At 38.1% G+C, this 19,314-nt stretch overlaps 1 protein-coding gene across 5 annotated transcripts in view; it reads left to right on the top strand.

The window, feature by feature from the left end:
- Positions 1-19,314, top strand: part of OSBPL9 (oxysterol binding protein like 9) — a 169,468-nt gene that overhangs the window by 45,413 nt on the left and 104,741 nt on the right. For all 5 annotated transcript variants that reach the window (XM_032302361.1, XM_032302364.1, XM_032302363.1 and 2 more), the window contains exon 3: positions 8,755-8,833. In XM_032302361.1, coding sequence (XP_032158252.1) covers positions 8,755-8,833 — 79 coding nt within the window. The remainder of the gene's footprint in view (positions 1-8,754; positions 8,834-19,314) is intronic.

The following is a 19,314-nucleotide window of genomic DNA, read 5'->3' as shown; positions in this document are numbered from 1 at the left end:
TTCTTTATCCGTTCATCTTTTGATGGACATCTAGGTTCTTTCCATAGTTTGGCTGTTGTATACATTGCTGCTATAAACATTTGTGTGCACGTGCCCCTTCGGATCACTACGTTTGTATCTTTAGGGTAGATACCCAGTAGTGCAGTTGCTGGGTCATAGGGTAGTTCTATTTTCAACATTTTGAGGAACCTCCATGCTATTTTCCAGAGAGGTTGCACCAGCTTGCATTCCCACCAACAGTGTAGGAGGGTTCCCCTTTCTCTGCATCCTCGCCAGCATCTGTCATTTCCTGACTTGTTAATTTTAGCCATTCTGAGTGGTGTGAGGTGGTATCTCATTGTGGTTTTGATTTGTATTTCCTTGATGCCGAGTGATGCAGAGCACTTTTTCATGTATCTGTTGGCCATCTGGATGTCTTCTTTGCAGAAATGTCTGTTCATACCATCTGCCCATTTCTTGATTGGATTATTTATTCTTTGGGTGTTGAGTTTGCTAAATTCTTTATAGATTTTGGACACTAGCCCTTTATCGGATATGTCGTTTGCAAATATCTTCTCCCCTTCTGTCAGTTGTCTTTTGGTTTTGTTAACTGTTTCCTTTGCTGTGCAAAAGCTTTTGATCTTGATGAAATCCCAATAGTTCATTTTTGCCCTTGCTTCCCTTGCCTTTGGCGATGTTTCTAGGAAGATGTTGCTGTGGCTGAGGTCAAAGAGGTTGCTGCCTGTTTTCTCCTCAAGGATTTTGATGGATTCCTTTCTCACATTGAGGTCCTTCATCCATTTTGAGTCTAGGATGCTAATTTTAAAGTTGAAGTTATTTACCATATTAATAGATCAAAAGAGGAAAAACTCCATGACCATTTGAATAAATGCAGAAGAAGCAGTGACTAAAATGAAAGCATGCTATAAAAGTCAAGCAAGCTAGGAATAAAAGAATAGTCTTAACCTGGTGAGGGGCATTGGCTACAATGCTACCAGTGATAATAGTGAAAAACTAGAAGCATTCTCTTTCAAATCCGCAGCAAACAGGTGGTTGCTTTTGCTGCATCTTTAAATATTGTACTCTGGAGGGCCTAGTGAATGCTGTAAGACAAAAGACAGGGGAAAAGGCTTGGAAGGAAGAATCAAAATGAGTATTTGCCGATGATGTTTCTGTAACTGTACTATAGGTCCTGACAAACATGTAACATGAGAATGAGAAAAAAATTCAAGGAAAAGGATTGGAAGGGAAGAATAAACATTATTGATATTTGCAGGTATGATGTCTGTAGAAAAAAAAAAATCCTGGGGCACCTGGATGGCTCAGTAAGCTGAGTGTCCAACTCTTGATTTTGTTTTGTTTGTTTGTTTTTAAAGATTTTCTTTATTTGAGAGAGCGAGAGCACAAAGGGAGAGTGAAAGGGAGAAGCATACTCCCTGCTGAGCAGGGAGCCTGATGTGGGACTCCTTCCTGGGACCCTGAGATCTTGACCTGAGCTGAAGGTAGATCCTTAACTGACTGAACCACCCAGGTGCCCTGCAACTCTTGATTTGGGCTCATGTCATGATCTCAGGGTCCTGGGATCAAGCCCTATGTCTGTTCTGTGCCCAGTAGGGAGTCTGCTTAAGGATTCTCTCTCTCTCTTATTGCTCTTCCCCTGCTTGCCCTCTTCACGTGTGCTGTCTCTCAAATAAATCTTTAGAAAAAAATTCACAAGAATCTACAGAAAAACTATTTAAATGACTAACCTTCAGCAAAGTTATTGGATATGAAATCAATATGCAGAAAACATAGCATTCCTCATATGACCCGCAGACAATTAGGAAAAATTTATTTAAAAATATTTATAATAGGGGTACCTGGGTGGTTCAGTTCGTGAAGCATCTGCCTTTGGCTTAGGTCAGGGGTGTAGGTATCCAGCACTGCCTCATGGCTCCCTGCTCAGCAGGAAGCCTGCTTCTCCCTCTACCACTTCCCCTGCTTGTGTTCCTTCTCTTCTCTGTCTCTCTCTGTCAAGTAAATAAATAAAATCTTTAAAAATTTTTCATAATAAGAACTGTACGTTATTAGGGATATGTATTACAAGAGAAATGTACTCCTTTGATGGAGGAAAATTGTAAGACATCTTTGCAAGACTAAAGGAAGATCTGAACATTGAAAAAGCTCTATACTGTTCCTGCTTGTTAGACTCTATCATGTATATGCTTATTTCCTTTAAATCTGTAAAGACATTTGATTCAGTTAAAACCACAAGTAGGCTTATCAAAAAACTTGGTAAAGTGATTTTGAAAGTCATTTAAAATGGTAAAGAGGCAAGAAAAAAAATTGAAGAATAAAGAGTTGGGGGACTTGCCATTCCAGATGTTAAGGCTTTTTATGAAACTGGTAATTAAAATGATACGGTCTTAGTATATGGGGAGAGGATTTGATCAGTGGCACAGAAGAGAAGTAGAACCACACAACTGTGGGAGTTTAGAATGTGACAGCATTGTAAGTCAGACATTGTCACTCAGTAAACGAAGCTGGGTCATATGGAAAAAATAAAATTTACTTCTTACCTTATGCTATATGCAAAAATTTCCAGAAGTATTAAAGGTATAAAATGAAAATTCATTTTTATAAGAATTGTATAGAAGAAAGTCTTGATGATGTCAAGACAGAATAGGGTGTTTTAAAGCACAAACCATGATAGAAGAGATTCATAGATTTGACAGCATTCAAATTTTAAAACCTTTGAACATTACCACCAACCAAAAGACACCACAATTAAAGAGAAAAATAGCCCATGGACAGAAGAGAAGATATTTACATTGTGTAGAACTGACAAAGGATTAATATCCAGAATATATAAAGAAATCCTACAAATGGATAAAAAAGATAAAACCTGAAGAACACATACAAAAGACAAAAAGAATGCCCAAAAAGATAAAAGAATACCCCAAAAGAAAATGTACAAAGGATATGCACACTCAATTCATGTAAGAGGAAATAAGAATGGCAATAAATGTTTGCCATTTGCCAGGTTCTTATTCTCAGTGATAACAGAAAATGCAAATTAAAACTTCAGGAATATAGTATTTTTGTTATGTTGCCAAGAATTTATCAAGTCTGTTTATACTTAGTGTTGGCTAGTGACTAGGGGGTATAGGAACTCTGCTGAATCAATACAGTGCTGGTTGGGACATAAATCAGTGCAACCACTTAGGAGAGCCAGTTTGGAGTATTTAGTAAAGTTGAAAGGATGCCCAGCTCCACATAAAAGTGGAATTCTATTCCATTTCAGAGCATATGCTTGACACGTTCTTACAGAAGTGTTACCGGGAGACATACAGTGATGGTTATTGCTGCATTATTGGAATAGGAAAAATTAAAAATAACCTAAATGTTCTGCATAGGAGAACTGATACATTGTGGTATACTTATATAATGGAATACTACATAGCAGGTAAAATGTACATATATATATATTCTCAAAATGGATTGTGTATATACCTACATATATTCTCAGCATGGAAAATATGTATGTATATATGTATAAATATGTACGTATATGTATAAAGTATATATATGTATTTACTTATTTAACATGAACAAATTTCAATATTGAGTGAAAAAAAATTGTTTGCTGTACTATTACTATTACCTAGAATAAAATACTCGCTGAATCAATGAATGATGTTAAAGTAGGTCCTCCATGCAGCAGCATCTTTGGTAAGCAGGCTAAACCTCACGCTTTCCTCCTCCCCTCCATTTTGTTGACTCCTCTTTTTTCCCTTTAGGTGATGTGCTCTTCTAGGGCAGAGATACATTTTATTCCTATTTACATTCCCTGGCTATTAATGATCCTGACTCAGAATAGGCATTTAATAAATGTGTAGAAGTAATTAGTGAATGTTGCTTATTATAATAATGCAGTGTTAAGAGAGGGCTTTGAATCAGGAATTGTAAGACCTCAATTCTCCTGCTTTTTAGGTTGCAGTTTTTGGTGTTTTTTTTAAACCTTTCTGAGCTTCAGTTTTCTAAGAGTAATACCTGTTCTGCCTGAATCTCCAACAACATATTTAAATGTGTTACATGAGTGTAAGAGATTTCTAATATTTCACCAGGGAGAGAAAATACATGATTGTGAAGTTACTGTGGGAGTAGCTGTGCTGTGTATTCTTAGCACTGTCTACCTTCCTTTTAGGAGTTGTGTGAGCAATCTGTGTCCCAGAGGAGAGTCATCATTTCTTTTTTATTTCTAGTTTACCAACAACCCAGTTTCTGTTCTTGCAAAGGGAGATTGGCTCTAAAATAGCCAGAACTCTGTTTTGTGGGTTGGTTTTTTTTTTTTTTTTCCCCTCAAAGCCATGAGAGTAAAATTTTCTTTGGTATCAAAACTATGACTCATGTCTGAAATATGTTTGTGTATATAGAGGAGAGGAGAAGAGGGAAAGTCAGGAAATTCATCTGGTTGCACTAGACTCCAGTTCCAGTTACTTTCTTTTCTTTCTTTCTTTTTTTTTGAAGATTTTATTTATTTATTTATTTATTTATTTTTAAAAGATTTTATTTATTTATTTGACAGAGAGAGATGACAAGCAGGCAGAGAGGCAGGCACAGAGAGAGGAGGAAGCAGGCTCCCTGCTGAGCAGAGAGCCCGATGCGGGGCTCGATCCCAGGACCCTGAGATCATGACCTGAGCTGAAGGCAGCGGCTTAACCCACTGAGCCACCCAGGCGCCCCAGATTTTATTTATTTATTTGACAGAGATCACAAGTAGGTAGAGAGGCAGGAGAGAGAGAGAGGAGGAGGAAGCAGGCTCCCTGCAGAGCAGAGCACGATTCAGGACTCTATCCTCCTACCCTGAGATCATGACCTGAGCCAAAGGCAGAGGCTTAACCCACTGAGCCACCCAGGCACCCCCACTTACTTTTTATCTTGAACTTGGATAGTGTGGCCCTGAAGCAGCATGTTACTTGGTTAGCCCAAGTACTGATAACCTGAAAGGTTGAATCATCTCTTATCTTCAGAAGAAAAATCATGAAAAGTCACTAAAATATGTATGTGTGTATACACACACATGCGCGCGCGCACACATACATACATGCTTTTATTATGTTGGGACAGTGGGCCATGGAAGCAGGGTTGAAATAAAACTTTGGCATTTTGATGGACTACCATAGTAAAGAACTTCACTTAACAACAGAATATTATTTTATATGTGGATTAGCAAAAGGAGTTTCACTTTGCCAGATGTAAAAAATTAATAGTTTAAACTCAAATAAAGGGAAAGGATGGATGTTTGGCAGAAGAAAATCTGGGGCAGTTGGTAAATCTCAGGCTGTCCAGCTGTAGCATTTGGTAAGAGATGAGAGGTAGGCATGGAGCAAATCACCGAGGACACTAGGCTAGGCTATGGCAGAGTGACCATAACCCTTAACCAGGACGCTATTACTTATATTACCAGGACAAGAGCACTCTGCTATGGCAGAGTGACCAAAACCCTTAACCAGGACGCTATTACTTATATTACCAGGACAAGAGGAATACCAGGCAAATCAGGTCATATGGTACCCTTATTTGAAGGTGAAGAAGAGCCACTGATACAGTTATATACCCTACAAGGAATGGGAGGTTAAAAAATATTTAGGCAGGAGTTTGGGCAAGTCTGAATAATCTTGACTGGAAGCGAATGAGAGGGGTATGCGAACTGCTGGATGAAGACGTGTAATTGAAAATGATTGCTGTTGTTCAACAGGGTAAAGAATTTGAACATGTGTAAATGCTATTGGAAAGAGCCAATAGTCAAGTAAGTTGACAATTAGTAGAGTGAGAGACCTAAGGAATGGTGATAGGGTATGGAGCTCTTTTTTCATGTGACAAGTAGAAAAGGAGGCAAGAATGATTATAGGTGTGGGTGAATGTTCAGAGTAATGGCAAGACCTGATGGGACTGGGAGGTTGTTTGGGTCTTCAGAGAAGCATTTGGATAGAGGAAGGGAAAAGTGTAAGGGGCAAGAAAAGAATGTTTCCTCCTGTATAGGTTGTCACAGGTATTTAGGTAGAAATATTTCTGAAGCACAGCTTAGGTCATTAAGGGTCATTGAAGGAGAGTTTCAAAAAAGAAGTGGTCAGCAGCAGCAACAGTGCCTTTTACTGGTGGTATATGACAAAACTGGAGAGTGCTGAAGTGGTCATGGAGACCTGTGAGTATAGTTTGGTAGTAGTGATGCGTGGTTGTAGTAGGTGGGAAAGAAGCTAGAGTACAGGAGTGGGTGAAAGGTTAAGGTGCAGGCAGTTTCCAAAAAGCTCCTCTGGGAAAGCTAGATGAAGAAGAGCCACTGATACAGTTACATACCCTACAAGGAATGGGAGGTGGTAGCTAGGAGGAGATAACAGCATTTTGCTTTTGTTTGAAAAATGGTTGGAAATTGAGCTTGAGGAAGAACATTTAAAAAGTGCAATTGCTTGGTGTGTTTGGTTTTTTCCCCTAGAGTGTGGAAAGGTAGAAGGGTCTGGTTGATGATGGTGAAAAGGTTGGTTGGGCCAGATTTTGAATAATCTTGAATGGCATTATGAAGAAATGTTGACTTTACACATTATTTCAAGGAAGCTTTTAAATATCTTTGTCTCATTTGAGAATCTGTGCTTTAGAAATACTACTCTGGCAATAGCAAAGACTGGACTAAAAGGTAGCCAGACTGAAAGGAGACAGATTGCCTATGAAGCATGTAGTGATGAGAGCCTGAATTAGGGCATTGGCAGTTCATGGAATGAAGAAGAGTTGGCATATTTGAGATTATAGTTCAGAGGTGTCATGAACACAACTTGTGGTGATGGAATGAAGGAGAATGTTTGTAGAACCTAGTGGTTTCCATCTGAGTTGACTATATAACTGATAAATTCACAATAAGAGACCCAAAAGAAAGAGTAAACATTTGGTACTGGGGTGATTTATAATGGCTTTGTTGAGATATAATTCACATGCGGTGCAATTCACCCATTTAAAGCATACAATTCAGTGTTTTTAGTGGATTCACAGAGTTGTGCAACCATTCCCACAATCAATTTTAGAATGTTTCCATAAAGAAACCCATACCCTTTAGCAGTCACTCCCGATGTTACCCTACTTCTATCCCTCCCCCCAGCCCTAGGCAACCATTAAATGTACTGTTAGTCTTTATGAATTTACCTATTTTGGACATTTCATATAAATGGAATTTTATGGTCCTTTGGGACTGGCTTCTTTCACTTAGCATAATGTTTTCAAAGTTACCCGTGTAGAGGATCACTTTTTACCTTGTATCATGCTCACCTCCTTGCATGTTTTATCTCCTCCTCTGCAACATTAATGCCTTGAGGGCAGGGACTGTTGTTACATACTCTAGAGCTGTATCTAGCACATATTTTTGTATTCAGTTGTAACTTAGCAAAATTTGATACATCATAAATTAGAAGTTAACTCAGTAACCACATAATTAAGTTAACCAGAATGATCTGCTCCCACACATGCTTACTCCCTGAGCTTGTGTTTTTGTTTGCTGTCATGGAATAAGTTGGTACCATGCCAGTGGTTCTGGTTCTGACATAATTGTGTGACCTTGGGTAAGTCATTATATCGTTGTTGTACTCTCTGGAGACACTTAACTGAAAACAAGGATAAAAGTCCCAACCCAATCTGAAACTGAGGAATAATTCAAATTGATGGGATTTGAATAGAGTTGGGGTTTATCTAGACAACCTCTGAGAAGAGATTAACAAATGTTTAGCTCTGTTACCTAATCCTCTTGGGACGGAGTAGCCTATATTCATAGGATTAGGTATTTTGGCCCCTTGATTCTTTTCAGTCCCCATTTTCAAGGTCCTGGCATGCTGCTGCTTTTGTTACCATTCTGGGGCATTTTACCTATGTTACGTTCCCTTGCTTTTTTCTCTGAAATACTTCAGACACTTGTTTCTTAAGGACATTAACCAGTACACTTCCTGTGTTGCATAGCTTCCAGTCTTCTAATTCCTGTGTCTTAATGGGCTGTTTGTAATTGAATACAAATATTTAAAAATTTGAAACTTACCCTGTCCACCTTCTTGAAACAAACAACTTATAAATAAATGCAGTCTCCTCCTCCCCCATCTTTTGGGGAGTTGTTCGTGCTTTTATTTAAAAAAACTCATATTGGGTGTATATTTGAAGGTCATGTATCAATAAATAATACAGTCTTCGACTTTCAAGATCTCGTGGCAGTTCAGTGGGAGGAGGCAGACGTATAAACACATTGCAGCGGAAGGTGCAGAGCCATGTGTGAGTGGTTATGGGAGCACATGTGGAAGAAGTGATTGGGACCATGTTTTGAAGCAAGTGTCACCTGGCATTTCTGTACTAACAAGTGTAAACAGAAGGAGCCGGATGAAGAGGACCTGCATTCTTTGGCCTCACAATAACCGGGAGTGGTGGAGGTTTCTGGCTCCCCATTTTAGAGAGTAGTCCAAAGCTCAGAAAAGCTCAGTGGCTGACTCTTGAACGTAGATTCTAGACTCAGCTTCTATATTTGTCCTCTCCCTCTCTCACCGCAACCATGCCCCTTATGCAAGGATAAAAGGTAGCTGTGCAGAGTATTAACAGTGCTCTGGCATCCCCTCTCTTTTAATTCTTCCTCGCTAAGCAAATGATTCCCCCTTTCTGTGTCTAGCCTACTGCCAATGTCCTCCGTGCATTGAGCATTCCAGGGCTGTAGCAGTAGTGAATATTGCTGATGTCATTGTTTGCCTTATTGGGATTTTGCTCTTTGTTTCACAGGGAGCTGTGATTGGTATAGACGATGAGGACGACAGCACCTTCACAATAACTGTTGATCAGAAAACCTTCCATTTCCAGGGTGAGCTAAAAGAAGAGATTCTCTCTTCACAGCCCTAACTGCTTCTTTCCTCCCTCTTTTGGGTGTTTGCTGGATGACTTGAATGGTTTTGCAACTGATCCTGCATGAATGAGTGCACGGGGAACGTTCTGGATGAAGTGGTACTGCAGGTTAGGCAGGGATTTGTATCTGCAGTGGATACAGATCTATTTGAGACGACTGTGGATCACACTGCAATTGGAGATTAAACATTTAAAGGATAAAAATCAGTGAAGGGAGAGAGTAATGGGCTGCTGCTGCTGCTGGCTTGTGTTTACAGAAGGTTGCTGATCTTTTATCGAGGAGTGTGGTTCTGCCTCTGCATGAAGAGTCTAAAGACTGATTGTGAAGGTTGCAGTGTTTGTCAGTGTGGAACTCAAAATGTAAATTAAATTGAAGCTAGTGGCAGCCTTTGGCTTAAAGATTTTGCTTTGCTTCAAGAATTGCAAGTTTGCATTCATTTCATCTGTATTTCTGTGTCTTGTCTGCCAGCCGTCATTTCTCTGCTATTATCCTTTTTATAGTTAATAACACCCATGCCATCTGCCACTGCTATGTTTCGACATTGCATGCTATGGTTCGCCGGTAGAAAGGGTAAGGTACTGTATGATCATTCTCATTTCATCTTGCTTTGAAAACTCTAAAGCAGCACATAAAAGCCGATTTTAATGATGCTGTCCTAATGTACCTCTCATCTATTAGAAGTGTTTATTAGCTTTGCTATTAATGTTTTTGTTATTTTGCTTATCCAGAGTAACCTCTATTTTACATTTAAAGCCGTCCAGGAAACTTAGAAGCTTTGGAGATGTTAGCAGTTTCTCTGAACTCCAAGTGACAATGCACTGTGATAGATGCTAGGTATACCGTTGTCAATAAATATTAAGTAAGTTTGTAGTTTAAAAATGTTTTGGTTATGGGGTCTAACAGTGATCAGGTATATTACGTAAGATGTGGAGACAGCTGTTGTCCTTCCATTGCTATAGTATATTGAAGTTATTGTTCTTCACTTTTAAGAAATTGACTCCTAGAAATGAAAGATGCAGCTTGTATGTGATAGAGACAAACCAATACAACTCAATAGTGGTATCTCTGATGCTTTTAGGAAAAGCATTCTTAAAATATTCATGGTGTTTGGTCATACTTTTTACTCAGAGCTGCTTAACTAACGATGCTTTCTTGAAATTTTCCATGCATTTAAATTTTTAGAACATTTTAAATATTATGAAAGCACAGGGCCTTTATTTTTAGGTTGACTATATAATGCTTTTTATAAGCTAAAGCAGGTAACATCCCCATGCTGAAACTCTTTACTTGATTAAAGGTGAATACTTAAATGCATTTCAGGTAATAGCTCCTAGATGCAGGTGAAGGCTGCAGTATGGAATTCTCTCCTCTGCCGTTATTAAGGAGATAACTCCTTTGGACTTCTGGAAGCTGTCTTGTTTGCGTGTTTAAAAGAGAGGAGACTCAGACCTCTAGAGCAAGGACACCTGTACCTTCTGATTTATTTAGATTATTTATGTTAAATATTCCAATATTTATGTGACTTGCTTATAAAACAATTCCTTTAATTCCTGAAACGATTTAAATAACAAGTGTAAATAAGACTTAAATGTATTTTTAAAATGATTTCTTAGTTCTGAGACTGTCAGATTGATTATTTTCTACTGTTATAGTAAGGGGAGCTTCGGACAACATGACATTATCTGGCTTTTGTAAAGAACTCACCAGGACCTCTTTATATTCTTGGCAATAATGAGAGTTATTTTACATAGGTCCTTACTTAAAATCTCTGAAAATTTGATAAGCTTTCAATGTCTGTTCTTAGTTCTTGATCAGAATTGAAAGCAAGTTTGGCTGGATATATATTAGCATATGCTTAAATATGTTGAAGTTTTTATTTCATTTACTGGAATTTTTTAAAGCAAATAAAAGTATCAGTTGACATCTCTAAAGCAAATTCTACTTACTATGAACTGTTAAAGGGAAAGCTAGAATTTGTTGAGATACATTCATTTGTTCAACATCCATTTTAGGCATTAATTTAAGTTCTGGGGATACAGTAGTGAACAAAACAGATAAAATTCTTTATCCTTTTGGGTCATCCATCTGGTAGAGGAGAAAGTCCAATGAAATAAAAAGTTACTTATACTGTGTGTATGTGTGTGTATGCTAGTAAAATATGAATAAGGGAGTGCTAAATCCTGGGGAGAAAAAAATAAAGCAGAAAAGAAGAAAATGAAATGAAGTGAGATTGTGTATAGGTAGAGGGAGGTTTTGAAATTTGAGAGTGGCCAGGGAAAGACTCATTGGGATGGTGGTGAAAGACCTGAAGGAAATGAAGGAAGAAGCTTTAAGGCTTTGTTGGGGATGGTGGTACATCATTACTAGGCAGAGGAAATAGTAAGTGCAAAAGAGTGTGCCTGCCACATTTGAAGAACAGCAGGGAGGCCATTTCTAGTTGGAATGCAAATAATCATGGGGCCGGGTAGTGGGAAATGAAGTATACAAGGTAACAGAGAAGTTGATCATGGGAGGCCTCATCTGTCATGGTAAGAATGTTGAATTTTGGGGTGCCCGGGTGGCTCAGTTGTTAAGTGTCTGCCTTCAGCTCTGGTCACAATCCCAGGGTCCTGGGGCTCAGGCTCCCTGCTCAGCAGGAAGCCTGCTTCTCTCCCACCCCCCCTGCTTGTGACCCCTTTCTTGTTGTCTTTCTCTGTCAAATAAATAAATAAAATCTTAAAAAAAAAAAAAAAAAAAGGAATGTTGAATTTTACCGAAAAGAGAGGCCATTAGAGGGTTTTGAGCAGAGGAGTAACACGATGGGATTTTTTAACGATATCACTCTGGCCACTCTGTTTAGAATAAAATGTAGGAGGCAGGGACAGAAGCAGGGAAACTAGTTAGGCTATTGTAATTCAGAAGAGAGGTGATGGTGGTTCCCACAGGGTAGCAGTTGGGATAGAGAGGCAGTGAGAAATGGTTAAATTTTCATATGTATGTTTAAAATAGACTTTTTTGAGGTATAATTAATATACCATAAAATGTGTACATTGTAAAGTTCAGTGAGTACTGAGAAATTTATTTAGTCATAACTGCTACCACAATCAAGAAATTGAACATTAATATCATCCGAAAGATTCCTTTTTTCTTCCAGTATCTACTCCCAGCTGCTGGCCCCAAGCAACCACTGATTTACTTTCTATCACTACAGATTTTTCTTTTGGAGAGTTTCATGTAAATAGAGTCCTACCTTATGTATTCTCTTTTGTCTGGCTTTATTTTAGCTCATCATAATGTTTTTCGTAGTCATCCATGTTGTTACATGTATTGGTAGTTTGTTTCTTTTATATTGTTAAGTAGTAGTGTGTCATATGATACTGTATTTGAAAGGTCAAACTATAGCATGTGAAAGAAAGGAGTCTAGGTTGACACCAGGATTTTTGGCTTGCCACAAGAGTGGAGCTGCCATTAACTGGAATGGGGAGACTATTGGAGGAATTAGTTTGGGGAAGGGGATGTGGGCATCAGAAGCTTAGCCTTGGACATGCTTACGAACAATTCTAGATGCCTGTCGGACATCCAGACAGATGTCAAATAGGCAGTTGAAGTGTCAGATTTAGGGGAAAAGTTCATGCTGAAGAAATAAATTTGGGAGTCATTGGCATATAGATAGTATTTAGAGCCACAAGAATTTAGGAGTAAGTGTAGAGGTACAAGAGGGGTCTAGGTCATGAGCCCTGAAGCATTCCAGCATCTATGTAAATAGAATGGAGCTGAGGTAAAACTAGCAGAGAAGATTGAAAAGAAGCAATGAAAAAGGAGGGGGAAACCTAGGCGAATGCAATAGCCTGGAAGCCAAGAGAGTATTTCTAAAAAGGGAGAAGCATGATCAGCTGTGTCATATGCTCCTTGATAGATCAACTAAGTTGAGGGATGAGAAGGGATCAGAGGATTTAACAATTCGGAGTCCGCTGATAACCTTGAGAACAACTTCTTCTTTTTTTTTTTTTTTTAAAGATTTTATTTATTTATTTGAGAGAGAGAGTGCATGTAAGCTGGAGGGAAAGAGAGAGGAAGAGAGAATCTAAAGCCGACTCCATGCTGAGTGAAGAGCCCGACATGGAGCTTAATCCCCTGATTGTGAGATCATGACCTGAGCCAAAACCCAGAGTTGACTGCCCAACTGGCTGAGCCACCCACGTATCCCAAGAAGAACAATTTTTTTTTCTTTTTTCTTTTTTGTTAATACATAATTGTTTCAGGGGTACACGACTGTGATTCATCAGTCTTAGAGAGTTCATAGTGCTCACCATAGCACATACCCTCCCCAAAGTCCATCACCCAGCCACCCCATCCCCCTGACTCCTTCCAGTCCAGCAACCCTCAGTTTGTTTCCTGAGATTAAGAGTCTCTTATGGTTTGTCTTCTTCTCTGGTTTCATCTTGTTTCATTTTTCCCTCCCTTCCCCCATGATCCTCAGTCTTGTTTCTCAAATTCCTCATTGCCAGTGAGATCAGATGATAATTGTCTTTCTCTTTGATTGACTTATTTCCCTTAGCATAATACTCTCTAGTTCCTCCACATCATTGCAAATGGTAAGATTTTGTTTTTGTTTTTTTTTTTTTGATGGCTGCATAATACTCCATTGCATATATATACCACATCATCTTTATCCATTCATCTGTTGGTGGACATCTAGGTTCTTTTCCATAGTTTGGCTATTGTGGACATTGCTGCTATAAACATTGGGGTGCACATACCCCTTTGGATCACTACATTTGTATCTTTGGGGTAAATACCCAGTAGTGCCATTGCTGGGTCATAGAGTAGCTCTATTTTCAACTTTTTGAGGAACCTCAGTACTGTTTTCCAGAGTGGCTGCACCAGCTTGCATTCCCACCAAGAGTATAGGAGGGTTTCCCTTTCTCCACATCCTCGCCAACACTCGGCCGTTTCCTAACTTACTAATTTTAGCCATTCTGAGTGGTGTGAGGTGCTATCTCACTGTGGTTTTGGATTCGTATATCCCTCATGCCATGTGATGTGGAGCACTTTTTCATGTGTCTGTTGGCCATTTGGATATCGAGAAGAACAATTTTAAGATAGAAATAAACAGTGCTTTCAACTTCTGCTGTAAAGGGAAGGCGAGAATATGGTAGTAGTTGGAGAGGGGAGTGAGAACAAATTTTTTCATGTGATGAGGGAAATAAGAGCATGTTTTTGTGGTACTGGCAGTGTTTCAGTAAAAACGGGAAAATTGATGCAACAGAGTAGGGGGAGCATTGCTGGATAACTGTTCTTGAGAAGGCTAGAGAGAATGGTATCTAATACACAGGTGGAGGAGGCATTGCCTTTTGCTAAGAACACAGACAGTTCATTCATAGCAACAAGAAAGAAGGCCAAGTGTATGAAAATATATGTAGGTAGGTTGTTACCTATCACCTTCATTTCCATTGTGGTTTAAATTTCTAGCTACCCTCCATATCCTGTATGGTGAAACATCATTTGTTTATAATAAAGAGGATTGGTACCAGGGAAAAAAAAAACAAACCTTCCTGAAACAACAGATTATTTATCATTGCAATGATTAATTCTGGTAACTTGGTATTTCAAAATATCTTCAGTTTTAAAGAGATGCCATAAAATTATCAAAACAAAGTTAATTTTTTAAAAAAGATTCTATTTATTTGACACAGCAAGAGAGCTAGCAAGAAAGAGAGCACGAGCAGGGTGAGTGGCAGGCAGAGGCAGAGGAAGAAACAGGCTCCCCCTCTGCAAGGAGCCTGATGTGGGGCTCGATCCCAGGACTCTGGGATTGTGACCTTAGCTTAGGGCAGATGCTTAACTGACTTCAGATTTAACTTCAGATTTGAGAAAAAAAAATACTCTATATAAGTAATCACTGAAATTACAATCTAGCATGTTAGAGCTTTAAATAGGTTTGAAAACTACAACTTCACTCTGTCCTTTCAGAGATGAAAAATATTTGCCAATTTATCTTTATGAACTGCCTCTTTTTTCTTGAACAGGGCAGAAAAAATCATTCCCTTTCATATCTGTCAGCTAAAGTTATTTGCATGTAGATTCTTTATTAGACAGTAAATGGAAAGCAGTTTTGGTATTAGACTGGCTATTGAGCTCAAACATAATTGTGTATATAGTATGTGTAATTCCCCATTCTCAGAACTGAGAGTATACTGGTATATACGATTTAGGCCATGATGACAGTGAGCTTGTAAAGAAGTAATTGGACTGAAATATGAAAGGTGCTCTCACAGTGGAAATATGTGTAAGACACTGAAATAATGAGGAGGCAAAAAAGACAGTTACTCTGTTTTACAGAGGAGTAGCATTTTTTGTTACCAGGTGATTATTTTTATAATCAAAATTAAAAATCACAGTAACTATATGGGATGCCTAGGGTGGCTTGGTCATTAGGCATCTGCCTTCAGCTCCAGTCATGATCCCAGGGTTCTGGGATCGAGCCCTCCATTGGGCTCCCTGCTTGGCGGGAAGCCTGCTTCTCCCTCTCCCACTTCCCCTGCTTGTGTTCCCTCACTCGTTGTGTGTGTCTCTCTCAAATGAATAAATAAAATCTTCAAAAAATAATAATAAAATAAAAAAAATAAAAGTAACAGTAACTGTAAAAATGTCAAGATGTGCAGCAGTATATAATGTAAAAATAAAAAGATTCCTATCACCGGGTTCTTTCTCCCTCCTCTTCTCTTTAGCTCTTCTCTGTGGCAGACTTCTAAAGATTGAAGAAGTTTGTTAGGCTGAGAGATGTAGCATGTGCAAAGGCATGGAAATATGTTGCTGCCAGTGTGTTCAGAGAACTACAAATGTTTGGTATTGCTAGAATGATGAGATGAGACAGAGGTGTACATCTAATACAAAGAAGTTACATTTTTATCCTGAGGTCAGTGAAGAGCCAGCAAAGCAGAGTTTTAAGCAGAGAAGAGAAAGAGTAAAAACATGGGCTTTAGATAAATAGTTGTGATTGTTTGGTAAGGCCCTGAATGGGTTAAAGCTGTAGTAATGGGGAAGGAGAAGAAGAAATAGACTTGAGATTTTAGACTTGAGATCTGTAGAAACTAGTGACTGCTGGGAAATGGGAGGTGAGAGAATGGGGGTCATAAAGGTAGTGTTCCTGGCTTGGCTTGCTGTTTGGATGTTGTCAATATCTGAAGTTGAGGAGCTAGGGAAACAGGTACAGTTGGTGAGGGATCTCCTATGTCTGTGGGACACATCTAGCTATAGATGGTGATGGCAATTGGATCTGAATTTGCACTGAAGATGGAGATCTGTGGCTACCAGTAAGTAGAACTAGCAGTTGAGAAATTGAATGCCTAAGAGCTAGGCAGATAAGTAAATGAGTGAGGGGTAAAACTAGATGAAGATTTTAGCAATTTGGAAAGCTCATGCCGTGTTTGAAGGGTTAGTTGCTGCTTAGTTCCAGACAGTTGTAGGCTTTTGGTAATGCTTGTCCAGTGTTGGCAGATTATCAGGTTTTTCAGTAGAAGCCAGAAAATCAGACATTTTGTGTGTGTGTGTGATTTGAGTATGTGTATGTTAAATCTCTAAATTAAACGATAACAGCAACAAACTGTGTAAGCGAATGAAATGCATCTGTGGGCTAGATAAAACTTCTCTATATTTTCAGTCTCTGTAGAATAGTGGGTATGACCTTTCTGGGAGATCTGAATGAGAGGAGAGCTAAGATCAAATCTGGGAGCACATTAGAGAGGAACCATCAACAGGCTCAAAGGAATGTTCGGAGAGATTGGGATGAAAGCTATTAGTTTCAACCTGTGCAAATACTGTATTTATAGTTGCCTGTCAGCAGTTCATATGGCTTAATCCAATAATAGAAGACTAGGTAGTTCACACTAAGACTATTAGTTCACACTAATAATTAGAAAAATACCCAGTCATTTGAATTTTACCTTCAAATAAAATTGTCTATTTAATGCTTTATATATAAGGATTTACAGTGTTACTTATAGTGTATTGGAATGATAATAATGATAGCTGCATTTATTGGATTTTTTTTTATGCCAACACTGTACAGAGTTTTACTTGTGTTAACTCTGTTCTCATGATCGTATGATGTAGGTACTATTACTATTCTTATTTTACAGATAAGGAAACTGTCAATAGACAGATTTTGCAAGGCAGAACTGGTATTTGAACACAAACAGTTGTGCTCTAGGGCCATTCTCCTAAGTGCTACAAAATAGTTATTGTAGAAATTCGTTAACTAGTTTATAATTAACTTTTATAATTTTATCAGAAAAGGAATTAATGTAAAACATAAGGAACTTTAAATTACAATGCAGTTTAATGCAATTAAAAAAAATTTTTTTTTGTAGTATTAGTGTTCTGCATGTTCCATTACTTTGTAGTGAAGGTAGTAACAACAATCACCATTACTATTACCAAATATCTGTTAAGAACCAGGCACAATGTTCAATAGGCACTGTACATTCCTTCCATAGTTCAACTCCTCAACAATAAGGGTAGTTTTAGAGTTAGAGAAACAGGTTTAGAGAAGTTAAGTGTCCAGGATTGGTGGATTAGTGCTCAGGTCTCTCTAGATCAGTAGTTCTTGAAGTGTGCTATTGGACCAGCAGGATCAGCATCACCTGGGAACTTGTTAGAAAAAGGGAATCTCTCTGGTCTGGCTCCAGACTTGCAAAATCAGAAACTCTGGGAATGGGCCCTCTAGTGATTTTGATGTACTATGAAGTTTGAGAGCCATTGGTCTGGATCCAGTGGTTTCACATGTTATTCCAATTTCCTCTCCTAACACCCTTACACGTTAGATGGAATATCTTCAAATTATATATGAGTGAAATGAGTGACCTGGTCTTGATCTTAGATTATCTTACTATGTATGCCCCTAACCTACTTAGAGGGGGTGTCTTGGGTTAAGCAAACCTGGTGTGTGATAAATCTAAATTTTTTAAAGATGGAAATTAGATGTTTTAGTTCCTAAATGAAGATGTCATTTAGGCAGTATATTCTCCAAAATGATTTCAAGTATGAAATTTGTTTGCAAATTTACTTGGATATACTTTTAAAACAACACAAGTTGCATAAGACAAAATACAGTATTTCTAAACATTAAAAAACCTTTAAATTAGAAGAATCTTCAGGAATTGTGTGTTAGTAGAAGTTATCTGTGGTTGGACTGATAGTTGACCTTTTCAACTCCATCCATTAGAGCTTTCTCATTTATTAAAATGCAGAATTACTACAAATCAGCCCAGTGGTAAAGGAAAGGGTTTATTTCAGGAAAGTTTTATTGATCAAGTATATTAGGGCAACATCGTCCCTACTGCATTAATATTAATCAGTGCAACATGGTACATTTTTACATTAATCATTTAGAAGGATAGATAGTACATCATTAGACTAACCCGTGGTTGTAGGCTTCAGTGTCTTCTGCTTTAAAATAATCATCCTAGCCTTATTATTAGTAAACAAATTCATTATCTTATTAATGATTTTTTGAAAAATCTCCCCCTGCAGTTTCATATTTTTGATTTTTACATGATAACCCCTCCTCAAAACCAGATAACCATTTAAAAAGATCTTGTGTAAAGGAGGTAAATCAACTATATTTCTTAATTAGATGTAGGCCTTAAAGTGGGGGAAATGCCACTGAATTCATTTGTTGGCAGTTTGTTGTGTTGGATGAAGATTGGATATCTGTGGTATACTTTTTCTCTTCTTAATTTGCTTTCTGTTTAAGATCCTCACTGAATATTTGAAATTATTTTTCCAATTTTAGCCAGTTACAGACTGTTGGGCTTACTGAGTAGCTAGGCTTAGAGTAGATATTTGACTTTTTATTAGTAAGTTACATTTTTATCCCATCATTCCCTTTTCCATAATTTTTAAGTAGTAAATTACCTGCTTACTATAGAAACTTGGGAAAATATAGAGTAGTATAAAGATGATACTAATTATCACCATAATCCTATCATCCAGAGATAATTATTCATAACATGCTTGTGGATTTCCTTCTGATCCTTTAATTTGTGTGTGTGTAATAAAATTGAGTTATCCTGTATAAAATTTTCAGGTTTTTAATTTTTTAAAAAAGATTTACTTACATATTTTAGAGAGCATGCCTGGTGAGTGGGGTTGAGGGGTGGAGGGAGACAGAGTTGGAGAGGTAGAGAAGCAGGTTCCCCAAAAAGCAGGGAGCCCTGCTGTGAGATCTCATTACCCTGAGTTCATGACCTGAGGCAGAACCAAGAGTAGGACACTTAACCGATTAAGTCACCCAGGCACCCTCTCTATTTTGAATAATTCTGTGTTGAACATCCTTGCACATAAGTCTTTTAATAAAGTCTCTGTTTACCTTAGGATAGGTAAATTCTGAGAGAATTTATCATAACAAAAGACATACATATTTTTAATGTTTCTGAAACAGTTCTCTGTAATTGCTT

Source organism: Mustela erminea, chromosome 10, assembly GCF_009829155.1.
Source record: "Mustela erminea isolate mMusErm1 chromosome 10, mMusErm1.Pri, whole genome shotgun sequence".
Classification (NCBI taxonomy): domain Eukaryota; kingdom Metazoa; phylum Chordata; class Mammalia; order Carnivora; family Mustelidae; genus Mustela; species Mustela erminea.
This window is presented reverse-complemented; position numbering and strand designations above follow the sequence as displayed.